Raw genomic sequence first — 18,757 nt, 5'->3', positions numbered from 1 at the left:
ATACAAATCCCAGTAAATCCTACCAAAACTAGAGTGAGTAATAACTGAAATGCCAAAAAGAGGACAGCACCATTCAAAAAGGGAAACAACATAAGACAAAACAAAACAAGGCGGAACACTTATTAGTAAGCCACTAAAAGTAATTGATGCAACCTTAATTTTAGGAAAAATAGGGCATTAAATGTTCAATGTATTTAAATGCTAACTGAGCAGCAAGTCATAAAATAATGCTTTATTAACTGGAAAATCCCACTCCAGCCACCATACCCAGAAGCTATGATCTGTTGCAGGGACAAAAATACATACACAAACATGTTCAATTCTTACACTGCATCTCGTCCAAATATTTACTTTTAATTTCAAAAGAAAAAAAATGAGTTATACTTATTTTAAACATCCTGTAGGATTAAAAGGATACCTTTTGTAATTGTTAGAACATATGATTCAGCCTTTAAATATATTCCTTTACCCATCCAAAACCAGATTCATACTTCCTCAGAGTTTGTACACTTGTACTGCCAAATTAGTTATTTCCATTAGATTCTTCCCCCAATAAATTACATTTGATTTTTAAACTCCAGTACAACCAAAAGTTCTCAAACAGCAATCTCACATAACTATTTTAGTGTCAACAGAATTTTATTCTGCGATGATTCAACTCATGACTATTCTAAATATATCAGTGGCTTTTTAAACAAGTTACTTTTCACTTTTATTTTCATTTTTACAGTAATTGGCACCTAAAATATCTAGGTCAGCCTCTGGTGGTATTCAAATATGTTAAGACTACAACTCCCATCACCCAAGCCAGACCAGCCAGTCTATGGGGATGGTGGAAATTATAGTTTACATACACTATAGGACACCAGCCCAAAAAAAACCAAAAAACAAAAAACAAAAAACAAAAAACAATTAATCAGAATGTGCTTTAGGGGTAGACAATTGCAATATGGATAAATAAAGTAAGACACCGTGGATTGTAAATGTAATGAGTGTAGCATATTGTATACAAATGTACAAGAAATCCTACAATTTAAAAAAAAAACCAGTTGCTAAACATGGAGTGAATATAGTGACAAAATTAAATCACACTGGTACAAATACTATTAATTGAAAGATAACCAAGATGAGCACAAATACAAGAAAAATGGAACTAGTGATGGGATCTCACTCCATCTCGCTGTGCTTGGGTCTCAAACTGCCGACCTTGCAATCATCAGAGTCAGCATCTTAACCATTGAGCTACCACATCCCATACTAGTTACATTCTGTTTATACGGTTCTTACTTTATTTATCTATATTGCAGCTGTGTGCCCATCAAGTACTTTTTGTTTGGATTTTTGGAATTCTAGTCCAACACATCTGGATGCACCAGGCTGAGGAGTAGTTTGTGTAGGTCATGCCCATCTAGGGTATTAGTAACCACATACATGTCCTTTGGGAACAAAACTGTTAAACCACTGCTGACAGCACTCTGTAATAACTTTACAAAAGGCTCTGAAAGACTTCTAACAATATTTAGGAAGAAAAATAATGTACAAATGGAGTGTCTCATTATCAATTCCTTTTGAAAGTAAGCATCAGAGAAGAGCCTGAATTCCAAGTTAATAGGGGAAAAGAGAAAGCTAGTGGCAGACCAGACACAGACAGAATGTAAGGATAAGTGAAAGCAAACAAATGAAAGAATGGAAGCAAAATGAGAAAGGGAAGAAGAAAGGGAATTTAAAAAGACAGGACTGTGGAGACCAATAGTGTTGAAATGATACAGTTGAAATAACCAATCAAAATATGTCCTTAAAAAAATAATTTTAGACTATGTACTCCATTTGTGCCTATGTACCCACAGATGTTTGTGCTTACAGCAGTTATTTTGGATTTTTTTCCTCACTGTAACCAAGTACGGTGGCACCTGATATCCGCTGGGGCTTGGTTCCAGGACCTCCTGTGGATACCAAAATCCATGGATGCTCTAGTCCCATTAAAAACAATGGCATAGTAAAAGAAAATCAAGATTTGCTTATTTGAATTTTTTTTTCTTGAATATTTTCAAGCTGTGGCTAGCTGAATCCATAGATACAAAGATCTGTGGATATGGAGAGTGGACTGTACACTTGGGGATAAAGAAGGGGGTGAAATGCCTTATTAGCCATTGGGATAGAGGGCCAGTAGGTGGACTGATGGTTATCCCATTGTTTTTTTACTCATACAAAAAGGCTCTCATCAACAGATTTGCAAATACCTTTCCAAGGAAGAAGGATGAATAGCCACATATAAATATGGCTGAATAAACTCAAGCCAAGTGGCCTAATTATTGAAATTCTACAAACAGTTAAGGCCTCAGATGAATTTTGCAATGGAGAGAGAAGTTTTATTGCAGAAAAACTTGCCATGATAACCATTTATGAAAGCTTATGCGACAACTTCTTTTGCACAGTTTCAAAGGTGCTCCAAGATCCTTTTGCATACTGATATTCCAGACTAACACAGCTACAGTATGTCTTTGAATCCTAACCCCATGATAATCAGTGTTAGAGATAACTTTGACACTTTCTTCTTTGTCCCCCTCTCCACAAAAATAAGCAAAGCCACAGAGAATATTAAATCTGTGAAAGTTGAAAAAAAGAAAGCTTGTCATACTAACCAGTTCCTTCCACATAGACCATGGTGCCCTCTGAGCGCTTGCGGGTCATTGCATACCAAGTATCGTCAGGGTCCTGAATCCACTCAGCTGCTTCACAGTAAAACTCGCCCCCATCGGAAGACTGCAGATTGTAGATTGTAAGCTTGGACAGGGTCTCGCCTATTTTATCCAAGCGGATATCTCCACTGGCATGTCGTTGAGTGTAGTCACTTCCTGCACGCAGCACAAAATCACGACTGAGGGAGATCACCTCCACAGCTGGCTCATCTCCTTTCTTTCGGTACCAGGCAATAGAAATGTGGCTATGCTGTGCAGTATTTTTAGATACCTCACACTTCAACTCCAGAGAGTCATGCTGTACTTTGTTCAGAGTCTGGGCTTCTGAAGTCACTCTCAGGGAGTCAGGAATAACTGTAAGAGAGAAGAAAGTTGAACAAAAGAAAAGAGAGTAACAATGGTGCTACTGTTGTTAAAGGCAACCTCTGAGTAGAGCCAAAAAAAAAAAAAAAAAAGGTATCAAGTCACTTTTAAACTTGAAACCAGCTTCTCCAATAGTATTATCCAGCACTTGCCATTACCCACATCTCCTGACAGCTTACCTCACTCTTAGAAGCCTAAACTTGCCTTCTGCATTCTAGTAATGGGGAAGACTGTAATTATTTGCCATGCTGGCTGAAGGTGACAGTCCAAAACATCGGACGGGGGGGGGGGGGGGGGAGTCAGGTTGGGCAAGTATGCCCTACACTGTATAGATTACTTTGATACTGTACAACTGACAGATTCCACTATTTCTTAGAGATTTCCTTCAGACAATTAAACTTTATTTTTTGTTTCTTCACACCATCTTCCCAAGTTTTTGACATTTACATTTTCTTAGCTAGAATTTTGCTTTGTTTCTTTAATCTTTATCCCCAAAAGGCATCAGATTGAATTTCTCCTTTAAAAAAATAATAAAAAAGGTTATGTCCTTCTATAATTTACCAATGCCCACAAGCAAAACCAAGGTGTCAACACTCATAGGAAAAGCATATATTGCGAGAACAGCAACTACAGCAGTAAACACATACTTCTGCAAATTAAGCAACTGTCTTTAGAAGCAGTATGTAAGCACCTTTGCAGATGCTGTGGTTTGCATGCAGGGACTTTGTAGTCTCTGCTAATTTCTCATACACTACCCAGCTGATATTCCTTAGCAAACAAATCTAATGCCTGGTGTGTGTGTGTGTGTGTGTGTGTGTGTGTGTGAGAGAGAGAGAGAGAGAGAGAGAGAGAGAACAGTTTCAAGCATTTATTTATTTTTATTTTATTAATTTAAGTCCTGCCTTTCCTCTCCAATAATGAGGCTCAAGGTGGCTTCCAATACTAAATACATATTATCACAATGTAAAAACATCAATAAAAAGTAGAAATATGAAATATATAAACAACTTAAAAGACCAACAATTTATAAAATTAAAGCCTTGAAAATTTATTAAAGGACTATACACATATTGCTGAATATGTCAGTGCTGAATATGAACAGTGATTTACTCCTATAGCAAAAGATGGTCAGAGATATGGGGAGGGCAAGTTTTCACTATTATTTTTTCATGAGCAGGAAAACAAAAAATGTATTGTTTCATAAAATGTATATATAATGCTGGGAGTAAATACAATGGCAGTGAAATGTGCCGTTTCAGACTTATATTCTCCATCTCATCCCAAAATATCTATTGCCAATAACTCATTTGCCACACCAGCTCTGCAATATCTATTTCCCATAGTAAGGCTTCCATCTGCCATTTGTTTCCACTGGAGAGGAAACAAAGGCATCACTAAATGTGCCTAACATTAGGAAAGCACTTAAAAATAGAGGCAAAATCTAGACAGACCAATAACTTACATATTCATGTAGTGTAGGAATGATGAGCACATTGTCCTCCAGATGATGTCAGACTGCAGTTTGGATCATTCCCTGCAATTGGCTATGGTGAGCAGGGCTGATGTCAGTGGCAGTCCAACATCTTCCGGATGTACCACTATTGTAGTGAATGAAAAATAAATTCCACAGTCCTTTCCACTCCTACCTTTAGACTGAGTATCTACTCCAAATGGAAATGATAAGGTAAAAGAAAGGAACAAAGAACTCTCCACTGATATATCCATTCAGTCCTACACTAGGTAAGAAATTAATTTCAATCAGCTAATCAGGATGCTTCACTTGCCCCTCTTATACACAGAGCAGAACATCATATAACAAGATGTATTAGGTGGGGCACAAAGAACAATGGACAACTTTTTATTGGGCACTTGTTATTTTGCCACTTGTTCAGTAAAACTAGACCTACTTCATGCAACTACCATTGCTTCAACTTCATGGCTTTCCTTTGTTTTCAAAGCATGCAGGTAATGATGCATACAGCTCAGGACTTAAAGAACTCAGCAGGTGACCATCATGTTTTATTTCTGTTTTAACAGCTGAACCTGAACACTACCTCTGCATGCTGTTCAATATTTAGTTTAGCATTTACTGTGGTTTATTGTATCTGTGTATTCACACAGATAATGAGCAAGTGAGCAATGGACTGTGGGTGTGGCTTAAGCAGAATCAGCTCCAAAGCAAACCCAGAAGCCTTAGGATTAGTTTTGCTAGCAGCATCAAGAAGTGCTTGTTCTTCACTGTATAAAATCATTTCAAACTCTTCTGGGACGCATATACTCCTATGGGAAGGGGGCGGGGCAGAGAGATGACTTTTTTAAAAAAGAGAAAAGGTTGTGGAATGTCAGAGTTACAGACTTCTCCAATAACATGAAAATGTGCAACACTGAGAAAAATAATTGGTACAATGCAAGATTTTTATATAAAATGCATAAAGGGGGTTGTAAGCTTGTTGAGAAAGGACAGAAAGGTGTCAAAGGCTCACTAGGGAAGATAAGGTCTGTATTAACATGAAGTCATGAATGGAAAAGTTTTATGTTCTGCACATCAACTATTTCAACTTGCATTTGGCAGACAATCACTTGTACCTATCAACCAAAGATTGCATCAGAAAGAGCAACTCTCCCAATAAACACAGTGTACCTCTCTTCTATGACAGCCACATATTCGCAGCATAACTCGAGAGCTAAGGCCTATGCAACATAACACATTCCATTTTTACTGTGTGGACTACCAGGGAGTAAGGATGGACTGAAACGAATTAAAAGTTCGTTTTACAGAAACAGTTTTCCTGACACCTTCCCTCTCTGTATCTTGGGAGATAAGAAATCCAGGTCAAAAAACATCCAGGAGTGGTCAAGGAAAATATTACATACCATATTTTCCGGCGTATAAGACGACTGGGCATATAAGACAACCCCCAACTTTTCCAGTTAAAATATAGGGTTTGGGATATACTTGTTGTATAAGACCCTCTTCCAATGCACACCAAATAAAAATTTAAAAAACATCAGATTTGATTTCAATATGGTAATTTTAATTCTAATGCTTACGACATGCAGGTACTTAGAAGGAAAACATGTTCTATACAAAGCCTGCTTGGACTGGTCAGCTCTCCCTGCCTGCTCATCCCTCACTGTCTCCAAGACTATCAGAGCGGTAGTGCAAACACAGCTCTATTTTCCATACCCCGAGCATCCCGGACACCTGCAGCTTGCTCCGCCCTTCACTTACACCTTCCTGGTAAGGTGCCCCTTCACCTCGTCATCAGGACAGCATTAAGTCACTTCTTTCCACGAATCCTTTTCTTCTACCCTACTTGTACAGTGTCACCCTTGCTGCTTTCATACGGTTGCCACATATGGTGGAGATGTGGCCATGGCCGTTTTTGAGCTCCCTCCACCGTATGCGGCGACCGCAGATTCTCCAGTCCAGCTCAGAAGTTTCAGCACCTGCCCTATAAGACGACACCCAGCATATAAGACGACCCCTGACTTTTGAGATTTTCCTGGTTTAAAAAGTAGTCTTATATGCCAGAAAATATAGTATTTTGTATTCATGGATCATTTAGCAAACATTACTCGTGTATGAATATATATATATATATATATATATATATATATATATATATATATAATTTCATCTGGAATACAGCGTATTTGGTATTCTCTGCTTCTTGTACTTCTTTCTGAACTGCACTTTTGATGGATATGCCATGTGTGCCAACTTCCCCCATCTAGTTTATTAATAAATGCAACTAGAACAACTGTGCTTTACCCATGATTTTCACATATTTAAAAATTCTCCTTTAAAACCAACTATGAATAATTTCAAAAGCAGATTACATCTTGTCTGCCCTTAAGCCATGGGACTTTCTTCCAACTTAAAGGAGGGATTGGGGAGCAATCAATCAAGTCTGATGGAAGGTCTATGTAGAAACATATGGTATTATTTACTGATCTCTCATATGATACTGTACAAGAACAGAAAATGGTTTTGTGAAAACAAATAAGTGGTTCTCTCTGTCCCAAGAGACATTTCCTGGCCTAAATAGCTACTTTAGACACAATGGCTTGCTGCGTCTATAAAGACAGATTCAGCACCTTATTTATTTACTTATTTTTTGCAATCTTTCTCCAAAGGTGTATGCCTACAACATAATCTCAATTAAAGAACATTGAATTATAAATACTAAATTACACATCAATTTGAAATGGTCATTACACAACTTCAGAATCCATTGAAATCTTGTTAGTTACTGAAAGACTGTTAAAAGAAAAAGGACTTTGGCTACTGGCTGAAGGACAGCAGGGAGGAGGCTAGCCCAATCAACCTTGGGAAGGACACTCCATAGTCTAGGAATATCCCCGAAGAATATCCTCCTCTGTCATCTTCAGAGATATAGTGAAAGGCCTCTTCTCCTGAACCTAAAGCATGGACAGACTTACATGGTGTGATTCAGATAACTTGGATCTGAGTAATGTAGCTTTATGAGTAACAGTCAAGATAATTTCCAGAAACAGACTGGTAGCCAGTGGAGCTCATGTAAATGGGTATTTACATGTTCCCTGGTTATCAATCTGGCTGCAACATTCTGACCCAGCTGTGATTTGCAAGGTAGCCGCCATGTATTTCATGTATTACAGTATTTCAAAAGGGATGAAATTAAGACAGGTGTCACCATAGCCGCATCAGACATCTCCAAGAATAGGTACAGTTAGTGCACTAGCTTTAATTGTGCAAAAGGTCTCCCAGCCCCTACCCAAACCTTGGGATCCAGGATCAGTGATGCCTCTAGGAAAATACCAGGATAGCAAACCTGCTTCTTCAGGGGTAGTGTAACCTCACTCAGCCTAGGTAGGATCATCCTTATCTGGCTTCAGGCTGGCAAGGAGCATCTCTATTTTTTCTGCATTAGGTTCCTAATTGTTTACCTTCATCCAACTGATGCTAGAATTGTAACTCATGATTTAGAATTGTAACTCATGACACTGGTTTAGAGCTAAAACCATTTCCTTGGATTTAGATAAAAAAGAAAAATAGAGTTGTGTCATCGGCATTTTGATGGCACTGTATCCGTATGTACAACATTCTGCACCATTTCATGTAATTAACATGTGAGCTAAAACAGGAGTGACAAAGGGCCTGATAAGACAATACCTATAGCACTGAACAGGAATCCAAGAACACACTTTCAGAACCTGTCACTTAAAGACTGAAAACACTACAGAATAATGGCTCCACTATTTCAAGAGAGGTAGGGTGCATCTACACTTAGAAATAATGCAGTTTGGCACCACTTAAACTGTCATGGCTCCATCCTACAGAATCTTGGGATTTGTTGTTCTGTGAGGCACCAGAATTCTTTGGCAGAGAAGGCTAATAGCCTTGTAAAATTAACTTAAAATGGTGTCAAACTACATTATTTCTACAGAGTAGATTCATCCATGGTCCAGCACGGTACCATAGAATCATAGAATCGTACAGTTGGAAGAGACCCGATGAATAGACGTTATCAGATAAAGGATAACTGAATGGGGTGCATGCCTGGGGCACCCCGCCGCGCCGCCGTGCACGAGCCCCATTGTTTCCAATGGGGCTTGAGCATAGGCGGAATTCGCCTTACGCAGCAGGATCCGGAATGGATCCCCTGCATAAGGAGAGGGCCGACTGTGTTTGTTAGGAGTCATTCAAATCTTACCATGAGGGCTTTAAACTGAATTACAAGGGGGAGGGAGACAGTATTCCAGAGGGCAGGGAGATGATGAATACTGGAGACGATCACATAAATAATAGAGAGATTTCAGGTCCTTTACTGACTGGCCTGAAAGGCCTGCATGGGGGCAGAATTAGGATGTAGCGTCTTCACAACACATGCTCGACTCCACCCCCCAGGGTGCCTGATGCTGTGCACTGCTCCACACAGTGCATGACATCATGGTATGCCTCTGGTGCTGGATTCAGATGACGCGGTGCCAAAGGAGTGCCACATAGCTGTGCCGTCACGGCTATGGCACCCTCGAAAGGATGGATCGGGGCCATGGCGTGAGGTTGCCGTGGCCCCGATCCAGCTAGGAAAGGGGCAGTCTGTTGAGCCCCTCAGTCTTCTATCAAAAGGAAAACAATACTCTAACTGATGAACATAGAATAAACCATGAAATAAGGAGACTACAGCCCAGAGATAAGGTAGCTTGTTGCTGCTTTGAGCCTTCAAATTGTTTCCAACTTACGGTGTTTCCAACAAGTTGTTTGCAAGTTATTTGCAACCTAAGACAAATCTATCACATGGTTTTGTTGGCAAGATTTGTTCAGAGGTGTTTTGCCTTTGTCATCTTTTGAGCCCGAGAGAGTATGACTTGCCCAAGTCCACCCAGTGGACTCCCATGACCAAATGGGAATTTGAACTCTGGTCTCCATAGTTGTAGTCCAACACTCAAATCACTACACCATGTTGACTATCAGCTACACTAAATGAATTCAAGTCTGCAGAACTCAGAACTCCCAAAAGTGTATTCAGAACTCCCAAAGTGGTTCTCTCAAAGGGGCAAGTACCTTCAGTGGTGACACCAGCAGCTGCAGATCCATCCTCTGTAGGAGTCTTGCATTTATGTTGCAGTTCCCAAAGATGTTACAATAATTAGTCTTTCAAAGTTAAAGAAGCCTTATTTTTACAACTCATCTTTAAAATGTTTTTAAATGTTTATTTTCCCCCCCTCAGGAATGTTTTTATCTCTTCATTACACGTCACACACGTCACTTTTGGTAAACCTTGCAGGCACAAAAACACTAAATAAATTTCTTGTTGTTGTTAATTGCCATCAAGTCCACTTCAAGTTATGGTGATCTTATGAATGAGAGACTTCCAATATTGTGCTAGTATACCTGCCATACCACGCATTATATTTGGCCATTCCATATTTTCATATCTGGATCCAGGTATGTTCTTAAAACCTTTGGAACACCAAGTGAATTTTCCATGAAAAGGACACTAAGTAGATGTGCAGACCGCCCCTAAGAGGTCACCTGTAGCTGCCTTCAGCTGCGGCAGACCGAAGCCACGGCAACTGCATGCCATGGCCCCGATCTGGCCTTTCCAGGGTGCAAAAAGAAAAGGGTGTGATAGCCGCAGCGCCGCAGCTTTGGTGCTGCCTCATATGGGCACAATGCCAGAGAAGCGCCGTGACACTGCATGCCATGTGGAGCGATGCACAACATCACAGCGCCCTGGGGGCAGAGTCAGGCCGTCCGTAATGTGGATGCCAAACCCCGACTCTGCCCCCAGGCCGACCTTAATGGTCGGTCTGCACAGGGCCATAGACCCAAAGATGTACAAAAAACCAAGACAAATACCAAGACAAAAGCTAATCTGCTGATTGCTTTGTCATCCCCCACCAGTCTTTCCAAATATGACAGATAAAGGCAAAACCAAATAAGTAAACATTTCCTACCTAACCCTTTCATGTTTCCAGCCAATTTTCCTATCTACCCATCCGTCCTAAATGCATTTGCTGGTTTTGTTACTCTAAAATTAAAGCCATCACTTGTTCTGGAATCCCATTGTTGATTCCCTGAGATCTCAGTTGCATTAAAAGATAGCAACTAGCACCTCTCAAGGATAGGATCTGTTGTAAGTATCAGTTTCAAACCTAGCCTCCTTGCACACAGTTGACCCCCAATCTGCTCATACAGTTGTACACTATGGGCACAGAGAGATTCTTCCATTCAATGTGTCACCCTCAGACTCTGTCTCAGCCACATCCCTCTTTCTATGGTGTCCTGTCCAGGACAGGTAAATATTACCCTCTCTAGACCCCTAAAAGGGATGCAGTGGCTTAGAGCTCCTGCATGATGGAGTGAGCTCCTGTCACTAGTCCCAGCTTCTGCCTAACTAGCAGTTTGAAAGCATACAAATTCAAGTAGATAGATAGGTACCAGTTCTCAGCGGGAAGGTATCAGAGTTCAGTGTAGTAATGCTGTCCACATGAGCAGTCCTCGGACAATGCTGGTTCTTCGGTTTAGAAACGGAATTAGTACTATCCAATTAAATTAAATTACTACTGTCCAATTTTCACATCTCCTCTTTGGTTAGCATTGAATGATGTGTCTATTTGAATTACTATTGTGTATTGATTGCACTCTTGCATATTTCTAAGTAAAAATATTCTTATTCACCCAAAAGTGGGGTTCTTCTCAGATAGTACTGGTATATGATCCTCAGGTTATCCAGCTTCTCAGTAGTTTCTTTGAGTTAAGCAAATTCCCCAAACATTAAAAAGAGAAACTGACACAGTTGTTGGGGACCCCCAGTCCCTCACCTTTTTGGGTAATAATAACCTGTTATCAACTGTCCAACTGAGATCTTGTAAACTCAGGGTTGCGGCTTCCTTGCTTGATCTATCCACCTGTAATTTCTCTTTTCTTATTGCTGTCTATCTTACCACAAATTACTGTCTTTTTTAATTAGTCATATCTTCCCATGATATGTCTGAAGTACAACAGTCTCAGTTCAGTTATCTTGGCTTCTAGGTAGAGTTCAGGTTACTGGGCAGCAACAGTAGTGGAAGGTGAGATGAGCTTATGAACCACAAGCAAAGGAGTGGTCTAGGCAGCCTGCAGGCTTTCTATGAGAAGAGAGACAGAAAAAGGAGAGCAGAACAGATTGGAAGCCCACTTTAACCAGGAGCTTCAAAAGAGCTAAACCAGACAGCACTTTAACACTTGACATATTAAGGAAAGCTGAAAATACAGATGCTGCTGCTATTTTCAGTCTGATTAGGTGAAAGAAGGATTAGTAGTTTTGTGGAGACAAGGCAAAGGGAGGGTGATGGGTCATGCTGTTTGAGTAAAACCAGACCCCACTTTAAGGATGTTTTGACAGCTCCTGCAATATTATAGGATACCACTAGGCAGCGTAAAAGTAGAGGCTCTATAATGAAGCAAAGCAAATACAACTTAAAGCAAAGAAAACTGTAAGGAGGAAAAAATGGCACAACTTGTTGAACATAGTTAAACCCTGATTTTTTGCACAGATTGTAAAAAAAGAGAGAGAGCATATAGAAAGAATCTGCTTGCACTCCTACCTAGATAAGTTATTTTTGTTTGTATGTCTTGTTTTTTTTTTTTCCAAACCTAATCTGTTTTCAGGGATCATGATGAATCCCAGCAATCATGAGAACATAAGTATAAGTTTTCAGCAATTTTTGGCTACAATTCCCACTACTGGCAAAAAATGATGAAAACTGCAGTCCCCTTTGGAGGGCCAGAGTTGCCATCCATGACTTAACACTCTGTCTATCTAGAAGTAACCAGAAATGAACAGGACTTGTTATATATTTAGGGAAGAAACACACACACATACCGTATTTTCCGGTGTATAAGACGACTTTTTCACCCTCTAAAATTGGGTCAAAAGTTGGGGGTCGTTTTATACGCCGTGTTAAGCCTGGCAACAAGAGAACTCGGTGGCCCGGCATGCGCGCTCAGCCGCCAGCTTCTCAGGCCTCTGGAGGCCTGGGAAGCCGGCAGCCCCGCACAGGCTTCTAAGGGGCCTCCGGAGGCCTGGGAAGCCGGCAGCCTTGCACAGACTTCTAAGGGGCCTCTGGAGGCCTCTTGAAGCCGGCGAGCACGTGCCCGGCTGGCTGCCGGCTTCTGAGGAAGAGGCTAGCCTTATATGGTGAGTATATCCTAAACTCTATATTTTTATTCAAAAAGTTGGGGGTCGTCTTATACACTGGAAAATATGGTACATACATACATATATAACTGTTTGAATAGGAAGCTACTATTTTACTTCTTATTCTGTGAAGATTGTTTACTATTTCCACTTTACAGACTCCATTAGTTCACCCTAATAGTTAACACCATGGCAGTGATTAACGTTCTTTCCCACACCAAAATGCCTCCTGCAGTGAAGCTGATTATGAAAAGTAATGATATCTACAAAAGGAACGTGGGATCAAACGACAAGACAGGATGGCCTACCCTGCCCCTTTTTTGCTATTTGAGAATTACAGAAACTAGAGGAGATCAAGAAGGAAGCATTTTTAGTGAAAAGCACACATACCTGAAAACAAGACCAGATCCAAACCCAGATGAGTCACAATGAACTGGTCTTAATATTCACAGTTCAAGAACAGATTGATCAGAAAGCACACCTTGCGTATACATCAACATAGGGGTGGGCAATTGCAGATGCCCCCAGGAGACCTGGTGGGCTGCATCTCCTCAATTCACCCCCTGCCACAAATACCCTCTAGGATACATGAGTAATTTCACTTGGGGGGGGGCATTTTAAGTGAAGAGGAAGGGACCCAGAAGTCACTTCATGTCTAAAATAAAAGCCTCTCTCCTGGACATAAACCACCCAAGGAGCCCAAAGAGTGGTGAAAATGTTCCCTCATCCCCTAGAGGGCATTTAGGGCCAAAAACTTATTTGATCCCTGGGGGCCACAAAAATGGCCAGATGCAGTGTGCAAGATATACTTTTGTCCATCCTCAGTCTACTTAAACCCACATGGAACACAGTGGTACTGAAAAATTAGTTTCTCTGTTAAGAGGACCGATTTAAAAGAATTTCCCAAAGAGCCACTACAGATTAGGAAAAAGCAACTTGTTAAAGGTAATTAACACATATTCTCATTAACCTCACATTCTTGTGGTGCAATGAATTATAAATGACTTGGAAGCTCCTTCTGGAGTTGAGTTACTATAAAATTCTTGTACAAAATATTTAATTGTATATATAACATTCACTTTTTAATCTAGACGTTGAACATGCTTTAAATACCTGTAGAGTCAGTGAGGGGAAAGAACCAATATGGATTGGGGTCAGGGGAAAAAACACTGGTTGCTTTTGCTTGTGATGCAAGAGATCCCTCAGTGATTACAATGCTTTAATTATGGTGCATGCCTTTTACTAACTAGGTAGATTTCCAAGGTAGGTTTCCATTCTCAACCAACGTGTTTACTGTTGTAGCTTCTTCTGAGGAATCAAGGGAACAGCTCCATAAAGAAACCAAAATTCTCAACTGGTATTTCTTTCTCCAACTTTCCCAGTAATCCTTGAGGGAGAATGTAGCTTATTTATGAAGCTTTTAATGACAGAATATTTGAATGAGATTGATATAGGTACAGTAACATGCCAAAAGCCTGAACCATATGTTTAAGCCAGCAGTTCTCAAACTGGCATGACCCCGGGGGGAGGGGGACCGGGACGACAAGACTACTGTTCCTCCTCTTCCCAAACTTTTTAATGAGAAATTTATACATATGTCGAGTTAAATATTGAATTTACTGAAATAAAACTATTCTAATTTGAATGATGTTATTATATCATAAAATGTTAGAATATGAAAATATATGAATATATGAATGAAAATATGCACATTAAATAAACAAAATATGTTTATTCATATAGTACGTCGGGGGACAGGGCGGGTGACATTCACAGCAAGATGTAAGGGGAGGGGGTCCCTAAGGGTAAAAAGTTTGAGTACCAGTGGTTTAAGGTTTTGTCATTTGCTTTCTGGGCCAGCAGCAAAAATGGTTCAGCCATGTGGAGATTTTAAAGTATATTTTAAGATTTGTGAGTTCTGCTCTGTGAGGTTAGAAAACTGAGCTGCAGTGGTCAAACATAGATGAGACCTTATCTGCTGGAAATGAACGTATCAGGGGTAAGTACCAACGTTCCTACTGTGATGGTCTCTCCCAAAATTAAAGTATGTGGTAGATCTATTTGTTTAATTCCTCTCTCTCTCTCTCTCTCTCTCTCTCTCTCTCTCTTTCTGTAAATATTAAAAAAGATACATAGCAGGAGTTCTGTATTCCAGTTTTTAATAGCCAGAGATAACCTAGGCAAGGAGTTCTAAAAGCCTTCCCCCTTTCTGTTTCTACCCTCCCTACAGTTTAACAGTCTCACTTTATTTTTCTCTTGCCAGCTGGTTCTGACCTGATACTACAAGACGAAGAAGAGGAGGAGGCAAGTGAGGAGGGAATGAAGAGACAGTGGGGGGGGGGGGGGTTGAGCTCCCTCACCCTTGCACCTCTTTTGTTCTTTAAATACACGCATTTGCGCAGAGCCTTGTTTGGAATATGGCTGGAGCTCACCTGGCACTAAACAAATGGGCTGCATCTAATTTGAGCACAGATACACTACCATCTGTCTCTAGGATTGCCCTATAAATCCACAGTCGGATAACTGGCATCTTAAATTCCTACAAATGCTTCAGAAATTAAAGTGAAGAAACAGGTCTACTAACTAAACAAGCTTGGAATTAGCTCCTTGCCTTGTGCTTTTAAATGGCATCATGACACTTTATCTTTCTTATCAAGCCTCTTAAAACCAAACCAGTTATGAAAGAACAGTGACAAGTGTGCCTTCCTGTTAAAGAAAGCATAAAACTTTCAGTTCATTATCTGAATGACTAAGCCAATTTTGTATAGCACAAATATATAATATGTGGTTCAAGAGCAGGACAATATATTTTGTAGTCATTAGTAACTATTTTAGATCTGAGGTAGAGCTACTATGGCATCACCTTCAATCCCTTTATCAACGAACTCATAACTCATAAAGTTTTGCAAACAGCTTAACATTTTATAGTTTTACTGCAACCTTCTATTGCCCTTCTGTATGACAGCAAGATTCTCTGTTGTTTACTAACTTTCTAACAAGGAATAAAAATGAAAAATGGTTGCTGCAACAGAAGAGATTCACTGCTGTAAATCTTCCAATTACAATTCCGTTGTTGTTTGTGGTTTACTGATTGTGTCAAATGATCAGGTTAAAAGAAATCTGTCAAAGCAACTGGATGTAGTCAAATGACTGAGGGAAAGGGAGGAGGAATAATTTTCTGAATATTTCTTTTCAGAGAGGAAATTAGGTCAGCTTTCTGACTCAAGGCCTTTGCTCCCTCTCATGTGATGTTACAATCCATTAGCCATTCACTGTACCTGATCCACATGCTCATTTAAGAAAATTAAACTCACTGTACCCAGCATTTACAAGCCTGTATTATAGTCTGATGCTGCAAAAATGTCACAGCACTATGGGATAGGCCCCTTTTTGGAAAAAAAAACCAGGGCAGCATCACCAGCAGCACATGCAAAGCCAGTAGTGCTCCTACAAGACCAGGGGTTTTTTCCTACTATGGTTGAAACCGGATCTCGATCCAGTTCAAACCACGATGTTCCCACTTAATTCGAATTCCTGAAGCGATTTGGAAAGGGGGGGCATGGCTTTTACAGATTTTTACCCCTTTAACCCATGTCAAAAAGACGCTGGTAAAATGGGGTGTTTTTTGGGCTGAATCAATTAATTTGGAAATAAATTGATTCAGCCCAAGTAGGAACCAAGCAGAATCTAATTGGATTCGAATCTGCCTTGGTTCCCACTGGCAGCAGCTTTCCTGGCCATACTTTCATGCTCAGTCCTCCATCCTCCTGGCCTGCCTTTCTCTTTCCGCCTCAGCCTCTCCTCTCCCCCGGTAGGACCAGGAAGGACAAAGGGAGAGATGGCAGGAAAGCCGCGGCTGTCACTTCCTGCAACGATTCTTGAAACTGGTGCAAATATAGTGGGAACCATGCTGTTTGCTGAACCGGTTTCAGGAATCAGTGCAGGAAGCGAATCAAGAGGTAACTGGGAATGAGGCCCAGGTGAGCACTATAGGGTAAGCACAGGCATAAAGCCCAGGGAGATATTTCTCCCCAAATAAAAAATACCTTTAATAAGTAGATATATGGTGACTACTCTATTGGAAAGTCAAGGCTACTAAAGTATGGAGTAAAGAGTATCACTTAAGTGGGCAACTAATTCACCCTGAATACAACCTGTAATCTATTACGAGTCTCAATCTAATTACCATCTCAACACAACTAGAATAGTCTCACTGAATCAACGGGAATTAAGTAAGTCAACACTTATTTAAGTTCCACTGATTCAATAGGTCTAGTCTAGTTGAGACTAACTGCTGAATCAGGTCATTCATAAAATCATTTTGTGTTGTATGTGTGCGCTGTGTGCTTTCAAGTCATTTACAACTTATGGCGACCCTAAAATCATTTTTTTTTGCAAGCTTTGTTCAGAGGAGGTTTGCTATTGTCTTCCCCTCATGCTGGGAGAATGTGATTTGTCCAAGGTCACCCAGTGGATTTCATGGCCAGGCGGAAATTGAACCCTAGTCACCAGAGCCATAGTCCAATGCTTAAACCACTATGTCACACTATTTTAGCGGAACATAAATCTTTATCACAAACTCCATGGAAAGGAGCCATGTTTAACCGAAAGGCTATCATATCCTTTAAACTACAAAGTTGTTATTTGTTATTTAAAAGCAAGAATTTACAACCAGCATTCACATTCTTTATAGTGTCCATGAACAGTATGCATCTGCCTAGACGAGATCACATAATAGCAACACTTCCTCTGGAGTCATGACAATTATCTCTGATGGGGACACTCAGTGATCACAGTGGCAAACTGCCAAGAGCCCAAGGGCTCCTGCTAAGCACGTTTAATGAGAAAATAAATGCAAACAGTTGGAGTTCTGGCTTTTTACCAATACTTACCTTCATACAAAAAGAACTAGGAAGTGCAAAAAGATATATATATATATATATATATATATATATGTATGTATGTATGTATATATATATATATATATATATATAGAGAGAGAGAGAGAGAGAGAGAGACAACAAAAATCCTTATGGTTTATTAGCAAATGTTTAAAATCAGGCAGTTAGATGCACTTGCAAACTGCGTATGTTTTTACTGTATGTACAAGGTGCTGGTAAAGTTTGCCATACTGGAAGCATTAAATTGCCAACTAACTCAGTATCTACAGCTCAGAGACACATTACGGTTCAGTGCCATCCGTCAAGTCTAGGACTAGATACAGTAGTTACTTCTTGAAGTGACTGTGTTCATGGGGCAGTTCTCCTGTTATCCTGTTGTTTTACCATATCTGTTGTTCACAGATCTGCTCCATTTTCCAGGCAGTTTCTGAAACTGGTATCAGAAAGTAATTTCATCTTATGATAGTCTGATCCGAAAAGCCATAATACCACTCTAAATAATGGTGTCTCTCAGCTAAAGAAATCTAACTTGATATAATGCATATATATTAATCGATTAATTAATTAATATATTATATTTGCATAAGACTTAGAAACAGTTCTGAAACAAAACATTCATTTTCTTTCAAGAATCTAGATTGCATCTCCTACTGTAATCTTATCTAAAGCTTTAAAGTGTGTTTCCTCCTACAGTATATGTGAAATTGACGTTTATGCAAATTCTATGCAATTTTTATAAATTAAACCACTACTGCTATTATTTTAAAAAAGAAATATCTTGTTAGGTTAATTGGGGCATTCTACCAAACAAATCAAAAAAATTAAATAAACTAAATCGAACCTGTAGCTTGGAAATGTTGTTTTTTGTAATACATTTTCCAGAATTCCCCCAGCTAGAATGATTCCAGAAAAGTAACTTTTCCAAGCTCTGATATAAGCAATAATTTCTTCACATACTACAACCTTATTGCCAAACGAAGCTCATTCTTCATCTGTTGCACACACCAAGAGTAACACTAGTCTTCTATATCACTATTAAATTCGTAATGGCAGTGCAAGTCTTCAACAGATATTTATTATTATTATTATTATTATTATTATTATTATTATTATTATTATTATT

The 18,757-nt window shown here is 39.7% G+C and overlaps 1 protein-coding gene across 3 annotated transcripts in view; it reads right to left on the bottom strand.

The window, feature by feature from the left end:
• Window positions 1–18,757, bottom strand: part of IGSF3 (immunoglobulin superfamily member 3) — a 152,419-nt gene that overhangs the window by 54,757 nt on the left and 78,905 nt on the right. For 2 of the 3 annotated variants that reach the window (XM_042459749.1, XM_042459751.1), the window contains exons 4-5: window positions 2,643–3,053; window positions 24–44 (exon numbers count right to left, since the gene is read on the bottom strand). In XM_042459749.1, the coding sequence (XP_042315683.1) occupies window positions 24–44; window positions 2,643–3,053 (432 nt within the window). The remainder of the gene's footprint in view (window positions 1–23; window positions 45–2,642; window positions 3,054–18,757) is intronic. The other variant, XM_042459750.1, reaches the window with a different exon arrangement.

Source organism: Sceloporus undulatus, chromosome 3 (genome assembly GCF_019175285.1).
Source record: "Sceloporus undulatus isolate JIND9_A2432 ecotype Alabama chromosome 3, SceUnd_v1.1, whole genome shotgun sequence".
In the NCBI taxonomy this organism is placed as follows: domain Eukaryota; kingdom Metazoa; phylum Chordata; class Lepidosauria; order Squamata; family Phrynosomatidae; genus Sceloporus; species Sceloporus undulatus.
This window is presented reverse-complemented; position numbering and strand designations above follow the sequence as displayed.